Source organism: Balaenoptera borealis (genome assembly GCF_965194805.1).
Source record: "Balaenoptera borealis genome assembly, chromosome: 14".
NCBI classification, from domain to species: Eukaryota; Metazoa; Chordata; class Mammalia; order Artiodactyla; family Balaenopteridae; genus Balaenoptera; species Balaenoptera borealis.
In genome coordinates, this window is record NC_138875.1 from 5374782 (window position 1) to 5396774 (window position 21993).

A 21993-nucleotide genomic window follows, 5' to 3' on the forward strand; every position below is an offset into this window, starting at 1 on the left:
TATTTGTCTACATGGCAAACAAAGATAAGAGTTCCACTGGAAATATTATAGGATAGAAAATAATATACTTTCCTTCTTCAGTAACTCTCTAGATGTCAATACAAGAAGGCCAAACATTTCAGTTTTTATGAGTGTAGTTTAAAAGCATATATCTGTATATCATTTGGTTCATTATCTCATATCCTTAATTATAACTCTGTTGGTTTTAGGATTTCTTTCTGATGCCTGCTTGTTATCCCAAGTCTTTCATTATGGTTCTGCACCTTCAGCTTATAAAGCACTCAGAATCTTCATCAATTCAAAGATTCTCTGATCTTCATCAATAGATGTCCACCCCCCCCCCAAAAAATAACTAGTTTCCTTCAACTAATTACATTAAACAACAATAAAAAAATTTTTTTGAATACAAATTGAAGCGGTTGTATGACATTCTGTGAGTTCTCCGGTCGCCAGCCCCTCCTAACAGGACATATTCAGAGCAAAGTATTCCCCATTTTAGACACAACCCTGCGCCTTTAGCTCTTTGCATAGCTGATAGTCAAGGATTAAGGGAAAGCAAATGCCCTTTTAGACCTTTTATTTTTTCTCTTTTTAAGCAGTAGTGAGGAGGAGTGGACCTACACAGTGGTTGCAGTGGTGAGAGATGAGCCTTCATACCTTTTTTTTCTTTTTTTAAAAATTTAACCTTTATTCCGGCTTTGCCTGACATTTTCGCTGAAGAGTAATCAGAGATCGCATTTAACGTTTCGTCACGGAAGTTCTTTCATCTGAATTTGCCATTTTATTTTCTTTGAGGCATTTAATTTTGTTCAGTTGGTGAGTTATTTAAGCTCAAATTCCTGTATTCCAGTCTTCTCATTTAATATACCCAGGTTAATAGGAACAACCATTTAATATGTACCACTTTTCAGTAGTAATTCCAAACTCTGACACTTAATCCCATTTCTTGAAATTTAAAAGGGAAGGGAACAATGGTCTCACTTAAAGTAACTAGAAATCATCCTCCTCAACGTCTCTCTTTTTTTTTCACAATCATTGTTTTGATTTGGTCAGAAGTCCCAAAGCCTGGCAAAGGAGTTTACTTTTCTCTTCAAAATTACTCTTGTCATTTTCTTCTGAACATCTGCGAGGTAAATCAGGCATAATAGATTTCAAATTTTATAACACATTTCAAATTGACTGCTTTCATCACAGCCAAACCAAAATAAGAAGAGCGTCATGAAAACAACAAATATTAATAGTCTTCTGATTTTCACTCCCTTTAACAGTATTAGTCATGTAATACTCTAAGGATTATGAAGAATAAATTATAAAAGAGATTATGTGATTAGTTATTAATTCTTTCCCTGCAGGATTGAGAACCAAAGGATACTATAATATTTCCTCATTATAGAAATATGCACTTCCCTAGTAATATAATCGATTCTCATTGAGGCATGCTAGTGAAGGATAGGCATAAAGCTGAAAAATGAATCTGACAGTTGTCTTTAAATCTCCTTTTAGCCAAATGTTTCAAATCTCTCCCAGTCCATGCCTTTTATTAGAGTTTATAACATCAATCGGAATTAATAGTGTTATTTTTTGCGGGTCAATTTACATTTTCTGTTCAGCTTTCTAAACTTGAATTATGGACTGCAGTCTTGTTCTGAGTTCATCACTCCATTGCACCCCATAGTTTTCTTGCAGTTAGATTATATAGCTACCAAGTGGTAAATGAGCTGTTGCTACTAAAATGATATAAAGATAAAGATTTGTTTGAGCTTTCTAGCACTAAAATATATTTTACACTCATTTAACTATTAAAATTACACTTTTATTGAGTGAGCATTAATACACACATACGCATGTGTAGTATTACAAGTTGCTAGTCCATTTACTAAGCTTGTCTGTTGGGACCTCTTATTATTTTTCCTGGGCTGTATCTCTTATTCGCCCTTTATGCCTGTAGACAGAGGTTTGTGGCTTCTTCTTTCATTTGCTTGTTTCAATTTTGAATCCCCTGAGGGAGAGAGGTGTGGGGATCCCTACTCTGAACCTCTGAACTATTTCAGAACTATTTCAGAAACTCTGAACTATTTCCCAAAGTCACCCTTGGAGTTGCTGGCCCTGGGATCCATTTTGGCCTTTTATAAATGAAAAAGTATGTCATGGGTCTGCAGCCGCGCAGAGAGAGGCCCCGACATACACTTTCTCCTCCCTGGTCCTGAAGTCAGCCCCCCCTTTCCCCTCCTATAGACAGCATCTGCAGAATCCAATCCATTCTCCTCGCCACTGTTTTGCACTTAGTTCACATAGACACTTATGTCAGAATACAATATATTCAGAAAATGTATTTCATGTCTCTTAGTAAAAACGATTTCCAAAGTAATGTAGTCACAGTAGCAAATTAAAAAATACAGAAACACATAGGATTAAGTAATACTAATAATATAATTTCCTGCCTGACACCTTCTTAATGCCTGTCATCACCTTTTTCAAAACAATTTTTATTTTTCTCCCCCTTCCCCTTATGATTTCCCAAAGTCTGAACAATATGATTTACTGTCTATTCATAAATTTATCAACTTTATTCAATGTCTATTGATTTCCTGCTGAAAAGATGGGGATTTAGCTCAATAACAATAGCCCCCTCTATTTTTCCTCTGACAATCAATGTTTAAAAGAAATATATTATTTTAATTATGTCATTTGTTGCTTTTATCCCTGGAAATGATGTATTCTTTTTCCATAATTTTAGTGAGTATCACAACATCTTTTATGAAAAATGAGATCATAAGTGTCACAGTTTGGGAGTTTCACTTGTGTTTTTTTTTTTTTTTCCCATTATCAAACTGATGGCATCATATTATGAAAAGGTTGTTTCAAACCACACATTTCAGCAAGAAGTTTGTTGATTTTTTATAAATTTTGAAAAGAAATATAAAGTATTAGATATCTGTATGATAGCTTAATTTAAATCTCTTTCTTCTATTAAAAAATCACTTTCTCTGGGGGACATGTTAATAAGCAGTGAGATTCAGAAACACTGACAGAACAGTACAGACAAAAGAGAAACACAAGGCTAAGAGAACAAGGAAGTGGAGAACAAGCTTAATAACAAAAAACAAAACAAAACAAAACCCAGTAGTTGACTTTTTTACATGAAAGATCAGCACAATTGTACAATCATGAGAAAGTTGACCTCCTAAGTTTAAAGCTTCACTTGAGCTTTCTTGCTGTATAAAGTGAGTCAGGAGATGAGGACAATTTACTTCTTTAATGAAATAAACAGCAGTACTAATGAACGTTAACCTATCTGATTTATACGTGCTTTACATATACTATGGTACTCATATAATTTCACGTTATGTACATATCTATAAATCTCAGTAATTGGTACACTATTAACTGTTGAGTACTTTTTCATTCTTGTTTTTACAAAACCTACACCACACCTGTGTACAAGGTTAGTGACCTTAGCATCAATACCGCTCTGTGAAGATGTGCGGACTCAGATGAAGGTGTGCACCTGGAGGGCATACGTAAGGGTCGACCTTCCATTTCTGGAAGCTTTGTCAAATTTTCAGTCTGCCCCTTCTACTCAATTCTATTTCAGGTAAGAGTTATATTTTTCAGAAATACAAAGGCTCACAAACAGAAGCGCAGTATTAAAACAATTTCCAATCTTCTGATTGTACATCGGTGCCTCCTGGACCAGGCTACCGAAATTTGAAACCTCCATAAACCTCCCTGCCAAGAAAAAAAGACAACAAGCAAACAAAAAACCAAAATCTCTTCAATAGTATTTTTCTTGGTGGGTTAATAAAAAAATTATCTTAACCTCTGAATTTTTTCTTTACTTATTTAAATAATTTTGCCCATTAGTCATTTCTGAAAGTGCACATGAAGACATATGATAGAATTACCTAAAATTGCTATTTAACGAGCAGCAGGTTCGATTTATCAATGTGCAGATAGAAGTAGAATTCCCAACAAGCAAAGGTGCGTGTTAGATGTGTTGAAAAATCACAAAACAAAAAAAGTCACGGTACCTGTTTGCGAAGAATTTACAGTTTGTTGGTCGGCAAGACATGTAGATAACTAATCCTAGTGCAGGACTCACACATAAGCACCATCAGAGCGATGTGAACAAGACAATAAGAATATCACCATACATCATTTTAGGGAATTATTTAATGCATGGAAATGAATCATGAAATATATTAGGATTAGTCCAACATTTAAAAACTATTCTGTGCAGAACATCTTAACATTATGAATTAAACCAAAACTTAATCTAATTCTCAATATATACTGAAAGCTTCCTAAAGGCACATAGAGGATTTGAAAAAAAAACAAAACTTTTTTTAAATAGTTTTTTGTTAAAAAAAAACTATTTTTTTAAAAAAAACCTCTCTGTTAAGTAACACAATTTATGTTATGCTATTTTGCATGATATGAACTTTTTGTTTCAGTATTTTTGAAAGCTAGTAAAAATATGTCCAGTTGCTTAGGGTTCAGAATCTAGGAAATTTAATATGAACATCCCTTCACTAATGGAAGTGCTTATGTTTCTTTTCTCAAAGCTTGTTTTCCGCATGACCCCACCCAACAATGTCAGCTCTCAAACTTAACTATCTCTCCATCCTCTGATCTCTCAGCACTGAAGAGAAATCGGCGCTTTTCCTGACATTTTGCATTTTGACTCATTGTCTGTGCTTATGGTTTCCTCCAGAGAAATGATACAGTATAATACGTGCCTGAGAAATAATAGAAATTTTAAAAATGTTTGTGCTTATTGAAAATGATGAGGATGCTTAAGGGAAATCTATATACTTTCTTGCAGATTATTAGGAGGAATCAGAACAAGGATTTATCAAACGTCAATCTAGCCAACCTGCCAAGGGATGCATTTGTCCCACATTTTGCTTATTTTAAAGTGAATTTTTAATTTGCAGACTTTCTGGTAGTGAGGCAACAGAGCCCCCATCTCATATAAAGAAGATTTTGATATTACAACTGGGAGAACATTTGCTTTTGTATCTGTTCACCAGTTCTTAGCAGATCCTAGTATTAACCCCAGTCTCCCCTTGACCTTTGCTGCCAGGAACCATAATATCTTTGACTCAGGAGACAGAAGGCTCCTACACATTTCACAGAAACCCATCAGAAAACTCTCAGCCCTAGGTGGATGTTTGTCTAGTGCTTTGCAGATGAGCTGAAATCCCTTTTGTGATATTTATGGAGTAACTCCTGGTAGTAGCATTATAATCAGGAGTATAAACAAACAGTCCCTGGCTGTGAATTAAAAACACATTTAGAAATCTGTCTCTCCTCTTACTCGGTTATCTTTAAGTTGTCTTGCCAGAGTTGAGCTTTTAGGAAAGCAAAAAATATTTTGTATAAGATTTTAACACAAACACGTTTTCTTTTCTTTTTGAAATAATGTGTATAGAATACAGCACATCAGACTTGAAAAAACAGCCTCAGCGAACAATAAGGAAATGTAGCAGCTGTAAACCACACCGTTGGATACTGACTTTCGAGTTTATTATATGATCCCAGGCCATCTCTGTATGTGAGTTTAACTTCTACTTAACCGTATTCTGCTCATAAATGTCTTAACAGTACACCTTCAGAATATTTTTCAGGTGCTGATTAATGCCCTATAAGAATAGAGGAATACATATTTGCTACTCTGAGTGTCGTCTGCAGGAGAGTTGGCCTCAGCTGCGAGCTTGTTAGATATGTAGAATTTCAGGTCCCACCCAAGGCTTTGTGGTTTCGAATTTACATTTTTCACAGTATTTCTGGGTGATTCACATGTTCATCACAGTTTGGGAATCATGGGCACGTATGACCCCCTTCCTTAATTTTCTTTCCCTCTTTTCCTACCTGAATCTGCTATTACTATACACCCCCATAGCCTGGGTCAGTCATGTTGAAGAAAGTAAATGAGGAAGGTGGGCAGTGGGCAGCTATGGACCACAGACGCCGTGTGTACATGATCAGAACCAGAATTCAGTGGCTGCTGGCTCACTGCTTGTTCAAATGACGGGGCAGCACATCATTCACTTTCAGGCAGAGAAACATTTCTTAAATATATCTGTTCCTGCACTCTGATCTCTGAGCAGAAGATAACCATATTTCTCTGAAAAACTTCTGATCAGCATAAAATGGCTCTTATAGTGGATTACATCAGAAGAACAGCTCCCAAGGGATAACCAGAGGTTCTTAGCTTGGGCGAGGTGCAACTCAGTGAAACAGTAGGCTTCACGTGATTCAGTATTAAAACACAAGAGTCCTATGAATGCTTACTTAATATTTATTTAAGATGCTCTATTTCCAAAGAATAGTCTCAGGATGAACAGTTACTATCGAGCATGGAATAATTAGTTATTGCTACCAAATAGTTTCTGAAACAACCACCAAAAGGCTGTATTCAGGTCTAGGCCATGTTTGAGTTACATTTCCTCTGTGTTGGGCTTCAATATTCCCCCCACACAGTCCAGTTCACTGCAGCTACACGATAGAAAGACCTCCTGATTCTCAGGTCACTGAGGCGATGGAAGGTGGGTTAGCCTAGGTAGGCTAGGAGATGGTGAGAAGGGGTCACTAAGGTATCTGCTGACTCTGAATCACCACATTCAGGTCTCACAGCTCCTGCAAACAGAACCTACCAGGTGGTTCTTCCCTAAACTCCCAACTTTTCACTCCTTTAATTCCAACAGATCCTGTGATTTGTTGCTTTTTGAGGATGTAAACATGTCCTCTGGTAGGCACAAATAGCCTCTATCTTAAATGACACTTTGAAAATAAAACATATTTCAGAAGCCAAAAATGGTTATATGCCTAGTATTCTTAAAAAGGCTTAAAGACAGCTCCAGAATTTTTGGACTTAATTTGAACAATTACAAATACAACATGCTTTTCTAATTTATTCTTATAGGGGAACATTTGAGAGGGAAATACACATTGAGCCATCACCTCATAGAAAATTTCTGAAAGTACAAGGGAGCAACCAGTTTTGTTTTTTTTCTTACACATGCACGTTCTTATTCTGAAATTGGTTTCTAGGTAAAAATATATGATTTATGTCTCAAAATGTTCTGACTATAATGAGCCTTGAAAACACACATGTAGCTCATTCTAAAAGGAAAGTCACACAATTATACTATAAGAAAGAGCTTTTAAATAAATTTTTTAAAAAATCAGGAAATGCTTTAGCTACATGTTAATGATTCTTCGCTACTTTCTGAACCAATAGATTTTTTTTTTTTTTTAGCAAGAGTTTACAGAAGAAAGTTTCACCTAGCAATACTATGTATCTTTTATTGAGAAATAAGAGTTGACAAAAGGCGTCCTTGTTTATAAAGACTTCAGTTTTGATAGAATTACAATGACTGCCATTAGGCATTTGACCCAATTTGGTAAAGCAATAGAGACATTTCCTATCATAAAATAGAATAAATTAGATATTAGGATTATGTAAGACAATGAGACATAGCTGAAAAGAATCAAGATAAATTGTTTCTTTTCCAACCAAGAGTTTCTGTGTCTACTGGTGTACCATATTTCAAATATTAGAAGTCCATTAAGTTACTAATTTGCCTTGTATACTAATGCTAAGATATGCCTTGTTAAGAATCAAGGAGCATGAAACATTGGAGTAACAAGAAAATAGACTACTTCGTATATTTTCAATACCTTTGCCTCATAAAGTCTCATAAACCTTAATATTTACCCCCAAATAGATAACTAGACTATTTTTTTAAGTTTAAAGGGCATTCTAGAACCATAAAATGTATCCTTTTATAATAAGTTCATTTTGTAACATTGGAAAAATAGTATCACATTGTGGCCAAATGTTGCTCTGTATTTTATCGGTTTGCTAATAAAAGTAAAATAAAAACTTATATTTTTGAAGAATCTTCATTGAATATCGAAATGAATGTCAGAAAAAATAGCTGGTATATGGTCTTTAATAGTTCAGTATGCTCTTTGAATGGCAGAGGTAATTTGTTTAGTGTAATATGACCACATAATGCAAACAGTTTTAACTGACTTGAATTCAGCTAACCTGGGATTTCTGTCAACAAATTTTTAGCTAATTTGACCAGATTATTATGATTTTTTAGTAATTTCAGTCAAAAATTACAAACCAGTTGCTTATATAGACAAACTTTTCTTGGTCTTCCTGTTGAACTGAATTAGAACTGGCTTCAAGTTTTAAAAACTTTTACTTATTTTGGTAATTCATCAGATTGAAGTGCCCACATAACACTGAGCATTTACACTTCACAATTTAGCACATATAACTTAAGGAGTGTGTAATATTTAGAATTATTTTCCACATCTTAATAATGTTCTAGAATAGCATTATGCCACATTGGAAATATATTTACTAATAATTTTAGAAAATTATATTTTTACTAAAGTAAGTAAAAATAGAACTACCATGTGATCCAGCAATCCCACTCCTGGGTATATGTCCAAATAAAATGAAATCAGTATCTCGAAGAGATGCCTGCACCCCCATGTTCGTGCAGCATTACTCACAATTGCCAAAATATGGAAACAACATAAGTGTCCTTCAACAGATGAATGGATAAAGAAAATGTGGTATTTATACACAAGGGAATATTATTCAGCCATAAAAAGAAAGAAATACTGCCATTTGTGACAAAATGGATGAATCTGGAGGACCTTATGCTAAGTGAAATAAGCCAGACAAAGCCAAAACTATATATGTGGAATCTTAAAAACAAAACAAAACAAAAACAAAGCTGATTTCATAGAAACAGAAAATAGAATGGTGGTTAACATGGGCTGGGGGGGCATGGGGTGATGTAGGTCAAAGGGTACACATTTTCAGTATAAAATGTACAAGTTCTGAGGATCTAATTTACAGCATGGCGACTATAGCTAATAATACAGTATTGTATACTTAAAGGCGCGGAAAGTAGATCTTAAGCGTTCTCATCACGTAAATAAGAAAGAGGAAACTGTTAACTATGTGAAGTGATGGCTGTATTAATTATCTTGATCTTGGTCATCATTCCACCATGGATATGTGTATCCAATCATCACACTGTACACTTTAAATACATACAATTATATTTGTCAATTATTCCCTAATAAAGTTAAATTTAAAGAATACTTTTTGTTTATTAATGCTTATATATTTATGTTTTAAGGTATGTATATAGCTTTCATGTCCAATATTATGAAATATATAGCATATCATATTTATCACATATTTATCTAGGATAAAATCATAAATATTATGCCTTAGTTTAAATAAGCAAGAAAAGACTATATTGCATGCTAAAGATGTTTTTCAGTGATGGGTTCTATCCAAAGAAAACAAATTTAAGCTCTATTAGAAATAAATACTTAGGACAAATGAAAGGAAGCGATCTTGAATTACCTTAGCCTCCCCCTCTCTTTTTTTTTTTTTTAACAATAGAATACCTTCCTCTTAGGCTCTAGGTGACCATATGTCTACTACAGGGTGATCGTGGGTGTTAAACTGTATGTTATATTCTAGATAAAGAAAATAGTGCACTAACACATAATAGATGCTCAATCAACGGCTGATATTTTTATTGTCGATGGGGATGTCCCTACACTTAAGAGCATAGAGTCTACTGTTACAGTACTAATGACAACAGTTTCTAGTAACAAGGAAATAAAATAGAAAAGGTAATCTCTGTGATAACTAGAAAACATGTTCACTTTTAAATTTTAGTTATATTCTGAAAGTCTTTCTAAGCAATAATGGACTAAAATTCCATCACAAAGAGACAACCTAAATGTCTCCTTATAGACAGAACAATCGTTCAATCAGTGAATAAATAATGTTCCACTTCTATATCAATCTGCTACTTTCACAATTATTAACTTCCTTCTAAAAATAATTTCAAGCCTAAATTTAAACCTAACCTGTTTTCCCCATCATACAAGAATACTTATTGCTTTCATTCCATAATTAAGTCCCCTATATAAAGTTTTACTTTTTATACAAGTTAGACATTTTCGTTGCCTCATAGAAAAGAGGTTTGGTTTTATTCCCTCCAAAGGTGATGATCACGTGTGTTTGCATTTGCATTAGTCAAATGAAATGCTTATAGCATAACATTTAAGAATTGCTTAATAGAGATGTTATTTAAAGATGTATAGATGTGTGAGAGGTATTGTTACTTAATTAGCATCCCCAAATTGGTCTAATTTTCAGTCTAAGCTCACATTTCTTTCATAGATCTGGCATCCCTTGCTATTTACGTTTGCACACAAACCCGTATTCTGTGTGGTGGAAGGATAGAGTTGTGCTTATTTTGACAATAAGAGATTGTGAAATTGATGCAACGTTGGAATAAAAATAGGAGAGTAAGAATCAACAATTTCCACTGTGTTAAACTCATACAAATGGTAACAAAATATGGTGGCTTTGAAAACGTTTCCTGACAAAGTCCAATACATCTGACCAGCAAGTTATAAAAATGTTGAAGCAAAGTACTTCGTTTTCAGCGAATATCCTTAGGGGGAGAATAGATTGGGGGGCTATTTTGTCCTATTTTGCATGTTAAGTAGAAAACATTTGGCTCAGAAGTTCTTTTAATCACATTTTTACTACCATACGAAATACCTTGTCTCAGGTAATAATATGCAATTCCGTTTTCACTTTGCCCCTGTCTTCCTACGCATCTATTTCGGCGGAACTGATGTGAAGTCAGTTTCATCTCGCGCTCTTAGAGACGAGGCCTTAGCAGTTCTGAGGGAGAGAAGCCATGCCCCAGCCTATGGGAACGAAGGCCTTGAAAACCCCCTACCTGCAAAGCCCCACGTTATGGGCTGGGACCAGAACCCTGGCTGAAATCTTCAAACGAAAGAGGGTTAGGTGTGAAGTCTGGAGGAATAAGCTATACGTTCATTCTGTTCTTCTGAACAGCACTGGCCCACTTACAGTTTATTTCTGAACAGCCTATCAGCAAAGGCATACTACGCAAGTCAAAGGACTAAGTTTTTTTTTTTTTTTTTAAACGACGTCTTTAGAAGTCGGGTTATAAAGAGAGTGTCCATTTAAATATTGTCTTTGTTTAAGGGCGGGATGGACTGTACAGCCCAGTGGTCCTTGCAAAGGTTTTGAAGACAATGATAAGCGACGATAACCTGAGTGCAGCATAAATCATCCTGGCAGAGTCGTTAGAACAGCGAAGATCTGCAAAAGCAAGGGTGCGGCTTCATTCTCTCAGGGGCAGGGCACTGAAGGAGACCGGAAAGATCGTTTCCTGCTGCTACATTTTTGCAGAGGCCCGGACTGCTTTGGGGGGTCCAAGAAGACCATCGGCGAGCCTTACCCGTGTCCGCGGGACTCCCCGGCTCTCCCCGAGCCCGCTGGCCCGCAGCCCGCGGCAGGGAGGCCCCCAGCGCCCGTAGGTGGCGCCCCACGTCCGTGCTTGCGCTTCTCGCCCGCGCTGGGGGCGCAGCTCGGAAACCCGGCGCGTGTCCCCGGGTGGTGAGAGCTCAGAGCAGGCATTTCAATAACTAAGCGCTCAAGTGCCAGCGCGCCCCACCAGCCCCCAGGTTCAGGGGAGCAGAAGTAGAAACCCAGGCGGAGGCGCCCCTCTAATCCCTGCCCAAACCTGGCATTTCCCAAACCGGAGGTTCCGGAACCCCAGCTTTCACATCATTAAGATCCCAAGATTTTTCTCTTCATCGCAGTCCTCTTTTTTTTTTTTTTTTTACGAAAACTGCTTTCCCCACTAATTATGAAAGTGATCACGCTATTCAGGATTAAGACTTGGAGGGAATTTGGAAAAGAAAAGAAAGAATCGAGAAGAAGAGGCGCGACCGGCGCTCTCGAGGTTGCCTAATTTCTGAAAGAGAGGCGTCTGGGAGGATTTCGCGCTGGGTGTTCGGGTGAGAGCGGGACCGGGGCGGTGCGGGGCGCGCGCCCAGCCCGGGAGGGGGCAGCGCGCGGGGTCCTCGGGGCGTCCGCGGCGCTCGGCGGTGCGGTCCGGAGAGCGGAGGAGAGGCCGGGACTGAGCGGGGGCCGGCGGAGGGAGGCAGCAGCAGCAGCGGGCGCGCCGGCGCGAGGGCCCCTCCGAGGCTGCGGGCCCGGGTGCGGTGCGGACGCGGGGCGGGACGCGCGGCGGGACGCGCGGGGCGGAGCGGGGCGCGGAACGCGCCGGTGCGGGGCGCGGGCCGGCGCGGGAAAGCGGCGGGGCGGGGCGGCGCGGTTATTGGCCGAGCGCCGGGAGAAGGGGTCGCGCTCGGTGTCTCCTCCCGCCAGCTCCCGCTCGTCTTCTCCGAGCAGAACAAGTTCGCGGACCGCGGTGCTCGCCCATCATGGATGTTCCAGGTAACCCAGCCCGGCCCTGCCCTCCGCGATCGGCGCGTTAACTGCATTCGTGCGTCTGTCTCAATGAGGACCATCGCGGGTCTGCGGCTGGGCGGAGAGAGAGCGGGAGAGAACATCGAAATCATTTTGTTCAGGGGCTGAGGAGGGAGGCTACCCGTCGGGAAACAACTTGTCTCTTCTTATGAGGACTATTTAGGCAGTTGGCTGAGTTGTTCGGAGACTGCGGGCGGTGAGAGGAGAGGTTTCTTTGCTTTTTGTTTCTCGCCTGGGTATTGGAGAGGTATGTCTAGTTTAGCGGGGCAAGAAGGGGCCCGGTTACAAGTGCAGACGGGCGCGTAAGTTGGCAGAAAGCTGCAGAGGCTGCCTCCTGGCCGGGAGGAGAAGAGCCCGGAGTCCGGAAACAAAAGCTGCACGATAAGCCAAGCTTGGGGTTCCCACCGCCGGAATCCTCTGGTCCTGCGCCAGAGAGAGGGATCCGAGGGGCTTCTCCAAAGGGGCTCGCTGCTGGCAGGGGGGGCGCTGGAAGTGGATGTTCGGTTTTAGGATTTCTCTCTCTTCTTTTCTGGTTTTTGTTTCTCCTCTTAATCTTATTCGCCCGAAGGAGCTTCCTGGGGATTTGTTCTTGGGGTGGAAAACGGATAAGATCTTCACTAAATGGATTGCTTAAAAAAAAAAAGTCTCTAGGTCGGAGAAATAGAGGATGAAAGGGAAAGCAGAGAAAGGGAAAAGGTTTCTTGGTGTGGCTTTAGAGAAAATGCCTCTGAAATTAAAGCCATTAAGGCTTAGTGGATCTTTTTCTTTGCCTGTGTCTTGAGCCCTCCTTTGCCTTGGGCTGAATGGGCCGGGGTGGCGTTGACCGCGTCCCCGCGGGTCACCGGCCATGTCCCTATTGCCGAGGCCCTGCGGAATTGCGGGCCCCTTACCTGACCGCGCCCCCGGCGCGCGCCGCCCGGGAGCCCTCGGGGATGCCCTGGCCAGTGAGCCCCGGCGTTTCTCGGGACCTGTGTGCCAGTCGGGCTCTCCGCGGGGCAGTGCGAGGCACCGAGGGGGTGGCCTCCAGGGAGGGGGCCCGAGCGCCGCAGGGACCTGCTCCCCGCGCCTCCTCCCCACGCAGCTTCACCTCCCTGTCTCAGGGTTTGGGTTCTTTGCCCTGACAGGTCCGCTGGCGCCTTTCTTCTGAGGACGACCCCGGCCTTGACCATCAGCGCAGGGGACCGAGGCCAGAGGAGGCTACTCCCGGCCCCGCGCGTTCCCGCGCGCCCTCCCGCCCTCGCCGCGCCCCCGCGCGCCGCCCCCCGCAGCCCGGATGCCGGCGCCCGGCCGGGGCCCCCGCGGGCCGCCGCTGACCATGCCCGGGCGCCGGGGGGCGCTGCGCGAGCCGGCCGCCTGCGGCTCCGGCCTGGGGGCGGCGCTGGCCCTGCTGCTGCTGCTGCTGCCCGCCGGCTGCCCGGTGCGGGCTCAGAATGACACGGAGCCCATCGTGCTGGAGGGCAAGTGCCTGGTGGTGTGCGACTCCAGCCCGTCGGCGGACGGCGCCGTCACCTCCTCCCTGGGCATCTCCGTGCGCTCCGGCAGCGCCAAGGTGGCCTTCTCCGCCACGCGGAGCACCAACCACGAGCCGTCCGAGATGAGCAACCGCACCATGACCATCTACTTCGACCAGGTCAGCCGGCCGGCCTGCCCCTCGCCTCCCGCCCGGGGTGGGGAGGGCGGGGGGCCTGGGGGGCCGCCGGCCTCCGGGGCGTGGAGTTCCAGGCTCTCCCCTCCTCTCTGCCCTTTCTCCCTTCTCCAGTAAGCTCTCCTGTTCACATTGTAACTCTTTAAGAACTAATCAGCTCAGCTGGCACTCGGGGGACCGAGAGTCCTGTAAAGCTAAGCGTCCTGTAGAGCTGAAAGAGCTTAAGTAGATTTCCCGAAAGGACAGTGCACGTTTTGCTTTTCGCTGGGATGGGGGCCGTCCTTTGTGGTGGATGGCCTTCTGTCACCCCACTGGCCACTTAGAGACCGAGCGCATTTAAACTCTCCCCGCTCAGCCCGCGGCTTCTCCGAAGGTCTCAGCCAAGGCTCCGAAAATGTGTACCCACTGCTTATTTTGGAACGGACTGGGGAGAGGATGCTTGTCTTCAGAAAAATAAGTGGGGAAGAGTGGGGGGGAAATAGCAGGTATGGTTATAGATAAACAAAACAAAACCGAGTGTGCTTATATGAATGCAATATACGGTAAATACAATATACACAACGTAACATAAAATGCATATCGATGTCATACATGGCGTGCTTACACAAAGAAAACACAAAATGAAGAGCCATGACTTAAGTTGCTCTGGCCACTCAACTTCTCCCACTGGCTTCAAATTTGGCAGAAGGGTCTGCGTATGATCAGGCTTTGGCAACGCCTCCTCTGGGTTGCTGCTGCCCAGGATTAGAGATTGCCACCTTCCTCCGTGTCCTCCCTCCCCACCTTGGTTTCTGTTGTTTTTCAGAAACAAACAGGAAACATTAGAGTGGTTTCCAAACTTTACCTCACCGTTCCATTCCTTTTGCCAAAATGTTCCCCACACAGGGAGCTCGGGCTTACTGAGCACACTTGAGTTCCTTTCTCTCTGTTAACCAACATGCATACCTGAGTGGTGACACATCTGCACACACCAAAGCCTCTTCTTAGGCCAGTGTCTTCATTTGCTTTAATCCTTGTTAAGGATTATGTACTTGAAATTTGGGGAGGGGTGTGTATAGGGCGTGTCTCTCTTTAATCTGTTTTTTTCTTACGAGACATAAATGTCTTTGATTTAATTATGTCCAACTAAAGCAGACAGTGAATTAGTTTTCACAGCATTTTTACATCTGCCCTTTCATTAGGGTGTCAGAAAAACTCTGTGACGTAGGCAGGCTAAGTAGTAGTAGGATTCTAATTTTATAGATGAGCAAACTATGACAGGGCAGATTACATGATGTTTCTCTGGTTCCCCAGTTAGGGAGTAACTGAAACTTGCTTTTCTGGGGCCAGTGGGTGTTCTTCCGTCTACAGCAGGGCCCTGAATTTACCAGTTTCCTGAATTAGAAATGGAGGTGCGAGAGTTGTGGTCGTTGAGTTGGGAGAAGCAGCGCTGAGGGCTTGGAGGGAGGAGGCTTTGTTCTTTTCTCAAGCCTCGTCAGGCAGACAGGAGCACAGCCTCGGAGGGCGGAGGACTCACATCCTGAAGCACATCGCCTTTAATGATAGAGCCCGAGTGTCTCCGAGCCCTGCAGTCGAGGGGCTGAATGAAGTACTGCTTGGAGCTCCTTGAAGAAGCTGGTGGGGCGCAGTCCCCAGCCATCCCGGCCGTTGTCAGTGGCACCCTGCCCGTTGCTCTGGGAGCTGTGTGTGATCCATCTGTAATGAGTGTGTACAAAATAACAGCAAAGGGTATGAGGCTGAAATTTATTTTCTGAACAGATGACAGGGTCTCTAATCTAGGATTTTGTTGTTGCTGGCTGTTCGTTTTAAAAGCTGGGAACACCAGGCGGGCCATTTTATTATTGTAATTGAGTTGTGCATGTGTGTGTGAGAAGGAATGGGGACAGGTCCAGACAGAGGGGCCATATTCCACCTTGAACATCTGAAAGGGAATCTGTTCATAATGGGAGAGACCCTCCACTCTCCAAGTTCTGCTTATGACATCCTGACAAGTCTCATCCGTCTTTTATTTGAGAAATAGCACCTGGAGGGTCACGTGATTTTGTATCTCATGGCTCATTTTGTCATTACTCTCGCACCTTGCGGAGTTCCCACCGTTTGAGCTAAGGGTGTCCAAGCTGCCTTTCCACTCTCCCTTTAGTTGTCCAAGCTTATTTGCATGACGTCATAGCTCAGCTTAGGGAGCAGACACCTCACGTGGAGTAAACAGCCAGTGTTTATGGACTGTGGTCTTTCACCCAGCAGCCTTTATTGAGCACCTACTGTGTGCTGCCGGCGGGGAGGGGCATGCCTGGGGCTGGGAAACAGAGAGGAAACCTCACACGGTCGGTCTGTTCTCTCCTAAAGCACACAGAGCTCGTCCCAAGCTTTATCTGACAGAAGTTATCTCACTGACTTGGCCTCTTACGCCACAGCCCTTTCTCTGCCCATTCAGGACGGAGCTCTGTTTTGGTCCTCGCTTCACGTTCAAGTCCCCAGAATCCCACGGACCTCTGAACAGACTCAGTTACAGTGTGTCTACCGAGCTGATCGGCTTCCCTTGCTTTCTCTCAGCCCTGCCCACAGTAGCCACAATTTGCACCCACGTTTTCAACGCATAAATAAAATATACTCTAAAGCCATCCTTTTGAATTGCGATCCATTAGCATCCTTCGGAAATCAATTCCTCGGCAGCACGTTGCGCTCCGGGGCTGCTTCCTTCCTGGGGCGGCCTGGGCGCCCTGAGCAGGTGCTGCGGTGGTGCTTCAGCTCCTAAAGGGACGGGTGGGGGTGATTTTGTGAGTCTGACGGAAACACACGCGGAGGAGGGGCTTGCTCTGTGCGTGCTGTATCCCCTCTTCTTTTCCAGGTCTTAGTAAATATTGGCAACCATTTCGATCTCGCCTCCAGTATATTTGTAGCCCCGAGAAAAGGGATTTATAGCTTCAGCTTCCACGTGGTCAAAGTGTACAACAGACAAACCATCCAGGTGGGTCGCTCTGACAGCTGGACACTTTTGTCTCTGGAGGAATAGTCACACCCTCTGCGAGGCGGGGAGAACCAGGGACGGGGGTTCGTGGGGGCCTGGGCACCAGCTGAGTCCTCTGGGTCAGGACCCCGCGTGGGTCCAGGTCCATGGCCAGGGTGGGGGGGAGGAAGGGGGGGAGATGAGGACAAGTGGATGGAATGAGGTCCATCGTGGTCTGCTGAGCTTTACCCTCTGCCTCGCAGGTCAGTTTAATGCAGAACGGCTACCCGGTGATCTCCGCCTTTGCAGGGGACCAGGACGTCACCAGAGAAGCTGCCAGCAATGGTGTCCTGCTGCTGATGGAAAGGGAGGACAAAGTCCACCTCAAACTGGAGAGGGGCAACCTCATGGGAGGCTGGAAGTACTCCACGTTCTCGGGCTTCTTGGTTTTCCCTCTATGAACACAGAATCCCCGCCCTGCCCTGCCCCGCCGATGATGGGGAAGTTGCCATCTGGACCCAGGAGTTCACCCTTCCTAACACCCCGAACTTGCCAGAACAGGACAGCTTGCTTCTAGCCTCCTCCGTCGGACTGTTGTGGTAGAAGCGTGATCGCCTTCGGGACCTCCAGTGTTTTCTTTGAATGTTGACCATGCTTCGGCAACCTGACCTCTAATTAGTTTTAGATGACAAGGTCTGAAGGAGAAATGAAATGACAGATCTGAGCAATTTGTACCTGCGATTGTAAAGTCGATATGGGATTTTATCAATGGGACCACTGACTTCTCTTCTTCTGTTTGTACCTGGTACCGCTGCCCCCGGAATGGCCCGCAGGCTGCAGGCTGGGTTCACAGCGAGAGCCCTGCCAATCACCACCGCCCGACAGTCCCTGAAACGTGTTCTCTGTGTGTCTGTTCAGCCTTAAGAAAAAGAATGGCTTCGCTTTCATGCCCTTTTCCTCCCCACCCCGGGTGGATGGAAGGACGTGGGAGGGGGAAGGGAACATTGTGTTAAGAAGTGCTTTATCCGGAGAAGCAAATTTTGCGCCATTGGACTGCCAGTTTTGTTTTGTATTGTTTGTGTATATGTGTGTGTGTGTGTGTGTGTGTGTGTGTGTGTGTTTTCCCCAAGAAACTACTTTTCTTCCCACACACAGCTCTCCGTCCACACCCCTGCTCTTATCTTTTGTGCTGGGGTGAGGAGAGAAAAATGTGTGCTGAATTCCTGGATGAGACCAAACAAGACAAAACAAAAAATGACTGTGTATTTTGTTTTGGAGGAGACCAAACCAAACAAAAGGTACCTGTAGAGCAAAGTGAAAATAACAAACGGACATTTCCGCTTATTCTTTCAAAGAGATTCTCTCAGAGGCACTTTTGGAACTAACAACCTGGATATATTTTTTTTTTTTTTAATTTACATTCTGGAATACTTTAAGAGACTGATGTTCCTGGGCGGCCTGAATCATGTCAGATGGGCATGGAAGCTCTGATGACCAAGTCCCCGATCACATGGTTTCTTTGCTGAGCGCACCTGACTCTTCCAGGCAGCATGTTCTTGTTCATTTGGATCCATTCTGGGTGAGCACACCGCGGTCAGGTGCCTCAAAGTCGACGGGACCAACCAGTTCTTCCCCATCGGGATCCTCTTCTGACCCACCAAGGCCAGAGGGTGTTGACACTCCCCTGGGAGCACCTGGCGGGAAGCCACCTGGAAATCGCAGTGGTTGAAGGTGTCGGCAGAGGTGCCCTAGAAGCACTTTCCCAAATCCTTGTTGTTTGGCACCTTGTACAACAATATTATTAAAACACAGCTGAGAGTTGATGGGTGCAGGATTCGTACGCCAAGGAAATGGCACTGATCCCAAAGCAATCAAAGAAGAGACCTCAAACCGGATGTTAATTTGTCCTTTGTGTAACAATGTAACCAAAATATTGATGATAAAAAGTCATAATTTAAGATGCAGAATAAATGGGTTTGATGTCTGGCTTGCTCTCTCCGTCCACCTCGCCTCCCAACTCTCAAAATGTGTGTAAGGCAAGGCCAAGGATCAAGGGCGTGGGGAAGTTAAACCCATACTGTTTACTCTTTAGAAAATACACAGAAAAACACACACCGACATAGGCAGATCTAGCTTTGGGTCCAGATGGATATTGCACTCTTAAATATCTATTTTTCACACAGAAAGATTTGGGGGGAGGCATTATGTGAAAAAGACAGCATTAAAAAGGTTTGATGGAGAGGCAATCTGCTTTTATCACATTTAATCTTTGATGTAGTACAAGATCCAATCCAATATTTCAATCAGAGAACACAGATATACAAGAAACTGACCTTTGATGATCGCATCAGTTGTTTCTGAGATGTATGTGAGGATGGGTTTCATTTTCAAATAAGAAATGCAGTGAGGATTCTACACATGAAAAAATATAGTTTGGCTAAGGGTGTAAGTTTTACTGGCCTTAGGTGAAGAGCGTAACAGGATGCAGAATTTAATTTGAATCAAAATGCTGTTACATTTTGTAAGGGAAAGAAAGTATCAAAAAACATCAACCGAAAAGCATTTGGGATAGCTTGGCTCTGTGAGTAGAAGACATACTCCTGACAAGAGCATTATTTATTAATGCTGGTAACATACACAGCAGGATCATAGCTAAGATTTTTCTCTGTTTTATTGCCCGTAGCTATTTAGTCCTCTTTCCCTCATTTCCTCAACCTTATGTTCAGTTTAAAACAAAGAGCAAACAGTCCTCAGTGAGAGACAGTATAGCACGTCTGAGACTGAAAGACGTATGAGAAGTTGTTATTTTTATTGCTTACTAACTTGTAAGAGACATTTCTTCGTAGTTATAAGTTTATTACATATAGGTTGTCATTTGGGTATACTGTCTAATAAATAAGTTATTAAATTGAGCTATCTAAAAATAAGTATGTTTCAGGAGTTGATTTTATGTTAGGAAGGAAAACTTTATCACTTTTTTTTTTTTTTTTTTAAACGGATGCCAGAAACTACATTAGGAAGAAGCCAGGACATGAGTGTTTTTAAAGTTGTTGATCATCTCCTGCTGCCCCTGCCAAGGTTCTATTCGGCTAAGGAACTTTGAGGGAGATGAAGCTCTTGTGTATGGTCTATAAAAATATATAGGTCAGATCAAAGTTTGAAATATATCTTTAATTGGGAAAAAAGGGACGTCTATATTTGAAGCCCAATTTGAGCAGCCCCATCTCTGAGCCTCAGTTTCCCCATCTGTAGAGTGAGGACAACAGCCCCACACCTTGTGCCCAGCCCCCAAGGCTAATATGAGAATCACACAGAAATGTCAGAGCTACAAGGAACCATGGTGGAAAAAGGTAGGGAGAGTGGTAGGGAGAGTGTTTCCTGTCAATCAGATTTTTCAACAGGCAATTTATGAAAAAATATTTAAAATGAACTCCCAACAGGACATTTTAATGTGAAAAGTAAATGTCGATATTCTCAAATAGCCTTTTAAAATGACAGCACTGTATTGAAGTCTCATTTGATTTTTAGAAACATATCAAAATCTACACACTTTCATATTAATTTAATTCTCAGTTATGTTATTTGACTATCGTTTGTGGCTCAAGCCAACCTTTCTGTTCAAATATGTAACGAACATTTTATAAAAATGTACAATTAACATTTTAACACAAGTAAAAGATGAGGTTCCGATATTACGATGTTATAATAGTGAGTTGCTCTAGTTGATAAATGTTAATGCTACTAAACTGTAAATGCTTTTAAAACGATACTATTTTTTAACTTAAAATATATTCTAACTTGAAACACAATCCTGATGATTCAACTCTAGGTCCTGAGCAACTGTTTAACACCTGTAATTCCTGAGCCTTTATTTGCATCCTTATATTTTTGATTAATGTATTCATGTATAATGAAATTATTTACATTTGTAAAGGTTGTGCTTACTGTAGCTGCCCAGAGCAAAGCTGAGAAAAACCTGTTGAATATTAGAATGAAAACTCATGGAATCCTATAGAGATTACATAGATTTACTTATTTGGAAAAAATATTTTAAGCTAAATCTAGTTATTTCATGCATTAGAAGAGTTAGAAAAGTTATACAAAGCAAACCAAAACTTTTACTGAATACTTAATTTTGTTTGTACTATTTCCTTGACATAAAGGAAATCGTTATCAATTCACATTCATATTAACTATTACATATATATGGTTTGCCTGTAAATACATGCACATACGCACCTGATTTTTAGCATAATGATAAAAATAAAATACATACACTGGATACATTCTCCTGGAATCTAGAAATATGTGAGAGGAAAATTTGATGAATCACTTTACACAAGCAAAACAAAAGCATGGGTTGCTTCAGCATGCCTCATATATGGCAAAAGAGCAAAGAATCTTCTGGCAATTTGTGACCCTGTAATTTTGCAGTCTTTTATAAGGAAATTAATATTGCAATAAGAATGTTGCTGTAAATAAGTAGTTAATGTTTATATTTCTACAGAATAGAAAGCATATAACAATCTACCGTATAGATACACTTGAATGAAAGGCTCTGTTACATTATATTTAAGATGGTGTAAATAAATGATGGAACTCATAGAAGCAGGTTACATTGACTCACTCTAAACGGTTTACTGCGCACTCTGTAAAAACACTTATAAGAAATGTAAAACTAGATTAACCATAGACCTACGGTGAGTTTTTACCCTTTTGCCTTGCTCGTGTAGTTCACTTGTCACTGGGACTCTATTTCTAAAGCTGGCGCTTGGCTACTATACTGGGATATTACAAACATTTTAAAATTTAAGATCAGAGGCTATAAATTCTCGTGAGGTTCTTAAAGTTAATTTTCTTGGCATTTAAGGAGCAAGCACACCAAATATACTGAAGTGAGTTAAACAACAATTTCCATTTTGGTTTTATGGTTTTAGATATTTTGTGCTCTGATTTTTTTTTGTTTTTTTGAACGATACACTGTGAAGACGTTAACTGATGATGGCCATGTTCCTCTGTCAAATC

At 42.1% G+C, this 21993-nt stretch overlaps 1 protein-coding gene across 2 annotated transcripts; it reads left to right on the forward strand.

The window, feature by feature from the left end:
- Window positions 1-355: 355 nt before the first annotated feature.
- CBLN2 (cerebellin 2 precursor) lies at window positions 356-18952 on the forward strand. 2 transcript variants are annotated; one of them, XM_082355318.1, is made up of 5 exons: window positions 356-11901; window positions 12275-12343; window positions 13501-14006; window positions 16870-16989; window positions 17232-18952. In XM_082355318.1, exons 3-5 carry the CDS (start codon window positions 13650-13652, stop codon window positions 17427-17429), a joined length of 675 nt encoding a protein of 224 aa, XP_082211444.1. In that variant the 5' UTR covers window positions 356-11901; window positions 12275-12343; window positions 13501-13649; the 3' UTR covers window positions 17430-18952. The 2 variants fall into 2 exon arrangements, with proteins under 2 accessions (XP_082211444.1, XP_082211443.1); XM_082355317.1 differs by lacking the exons at window positions 356-11901; window positions 17232-18952 and having other exon boundaries at window positions 12262-12343; window positions 16456-16961.
- Window positions 18953-21993: the final 3041 nt, after the last annotated feature.

Excerpts from the sequence above, each read along its gene's own strand:
- CBLN2 (XM_082355317.1), top strand. The coding sequence starts at position 13,650 with ATGCCGGCGCCCGGCCGGGGCCCCCGCGGGCCGCCGCTGACCATGCCC. Across the intron at positions 14,007-16,455 it reads TGACCATCTACTTCGACCAG|GACGGAGCTCTGTTTTGGTC; the intron begins GTCAGCCGGCCG and ends CTGCCCATTCAG.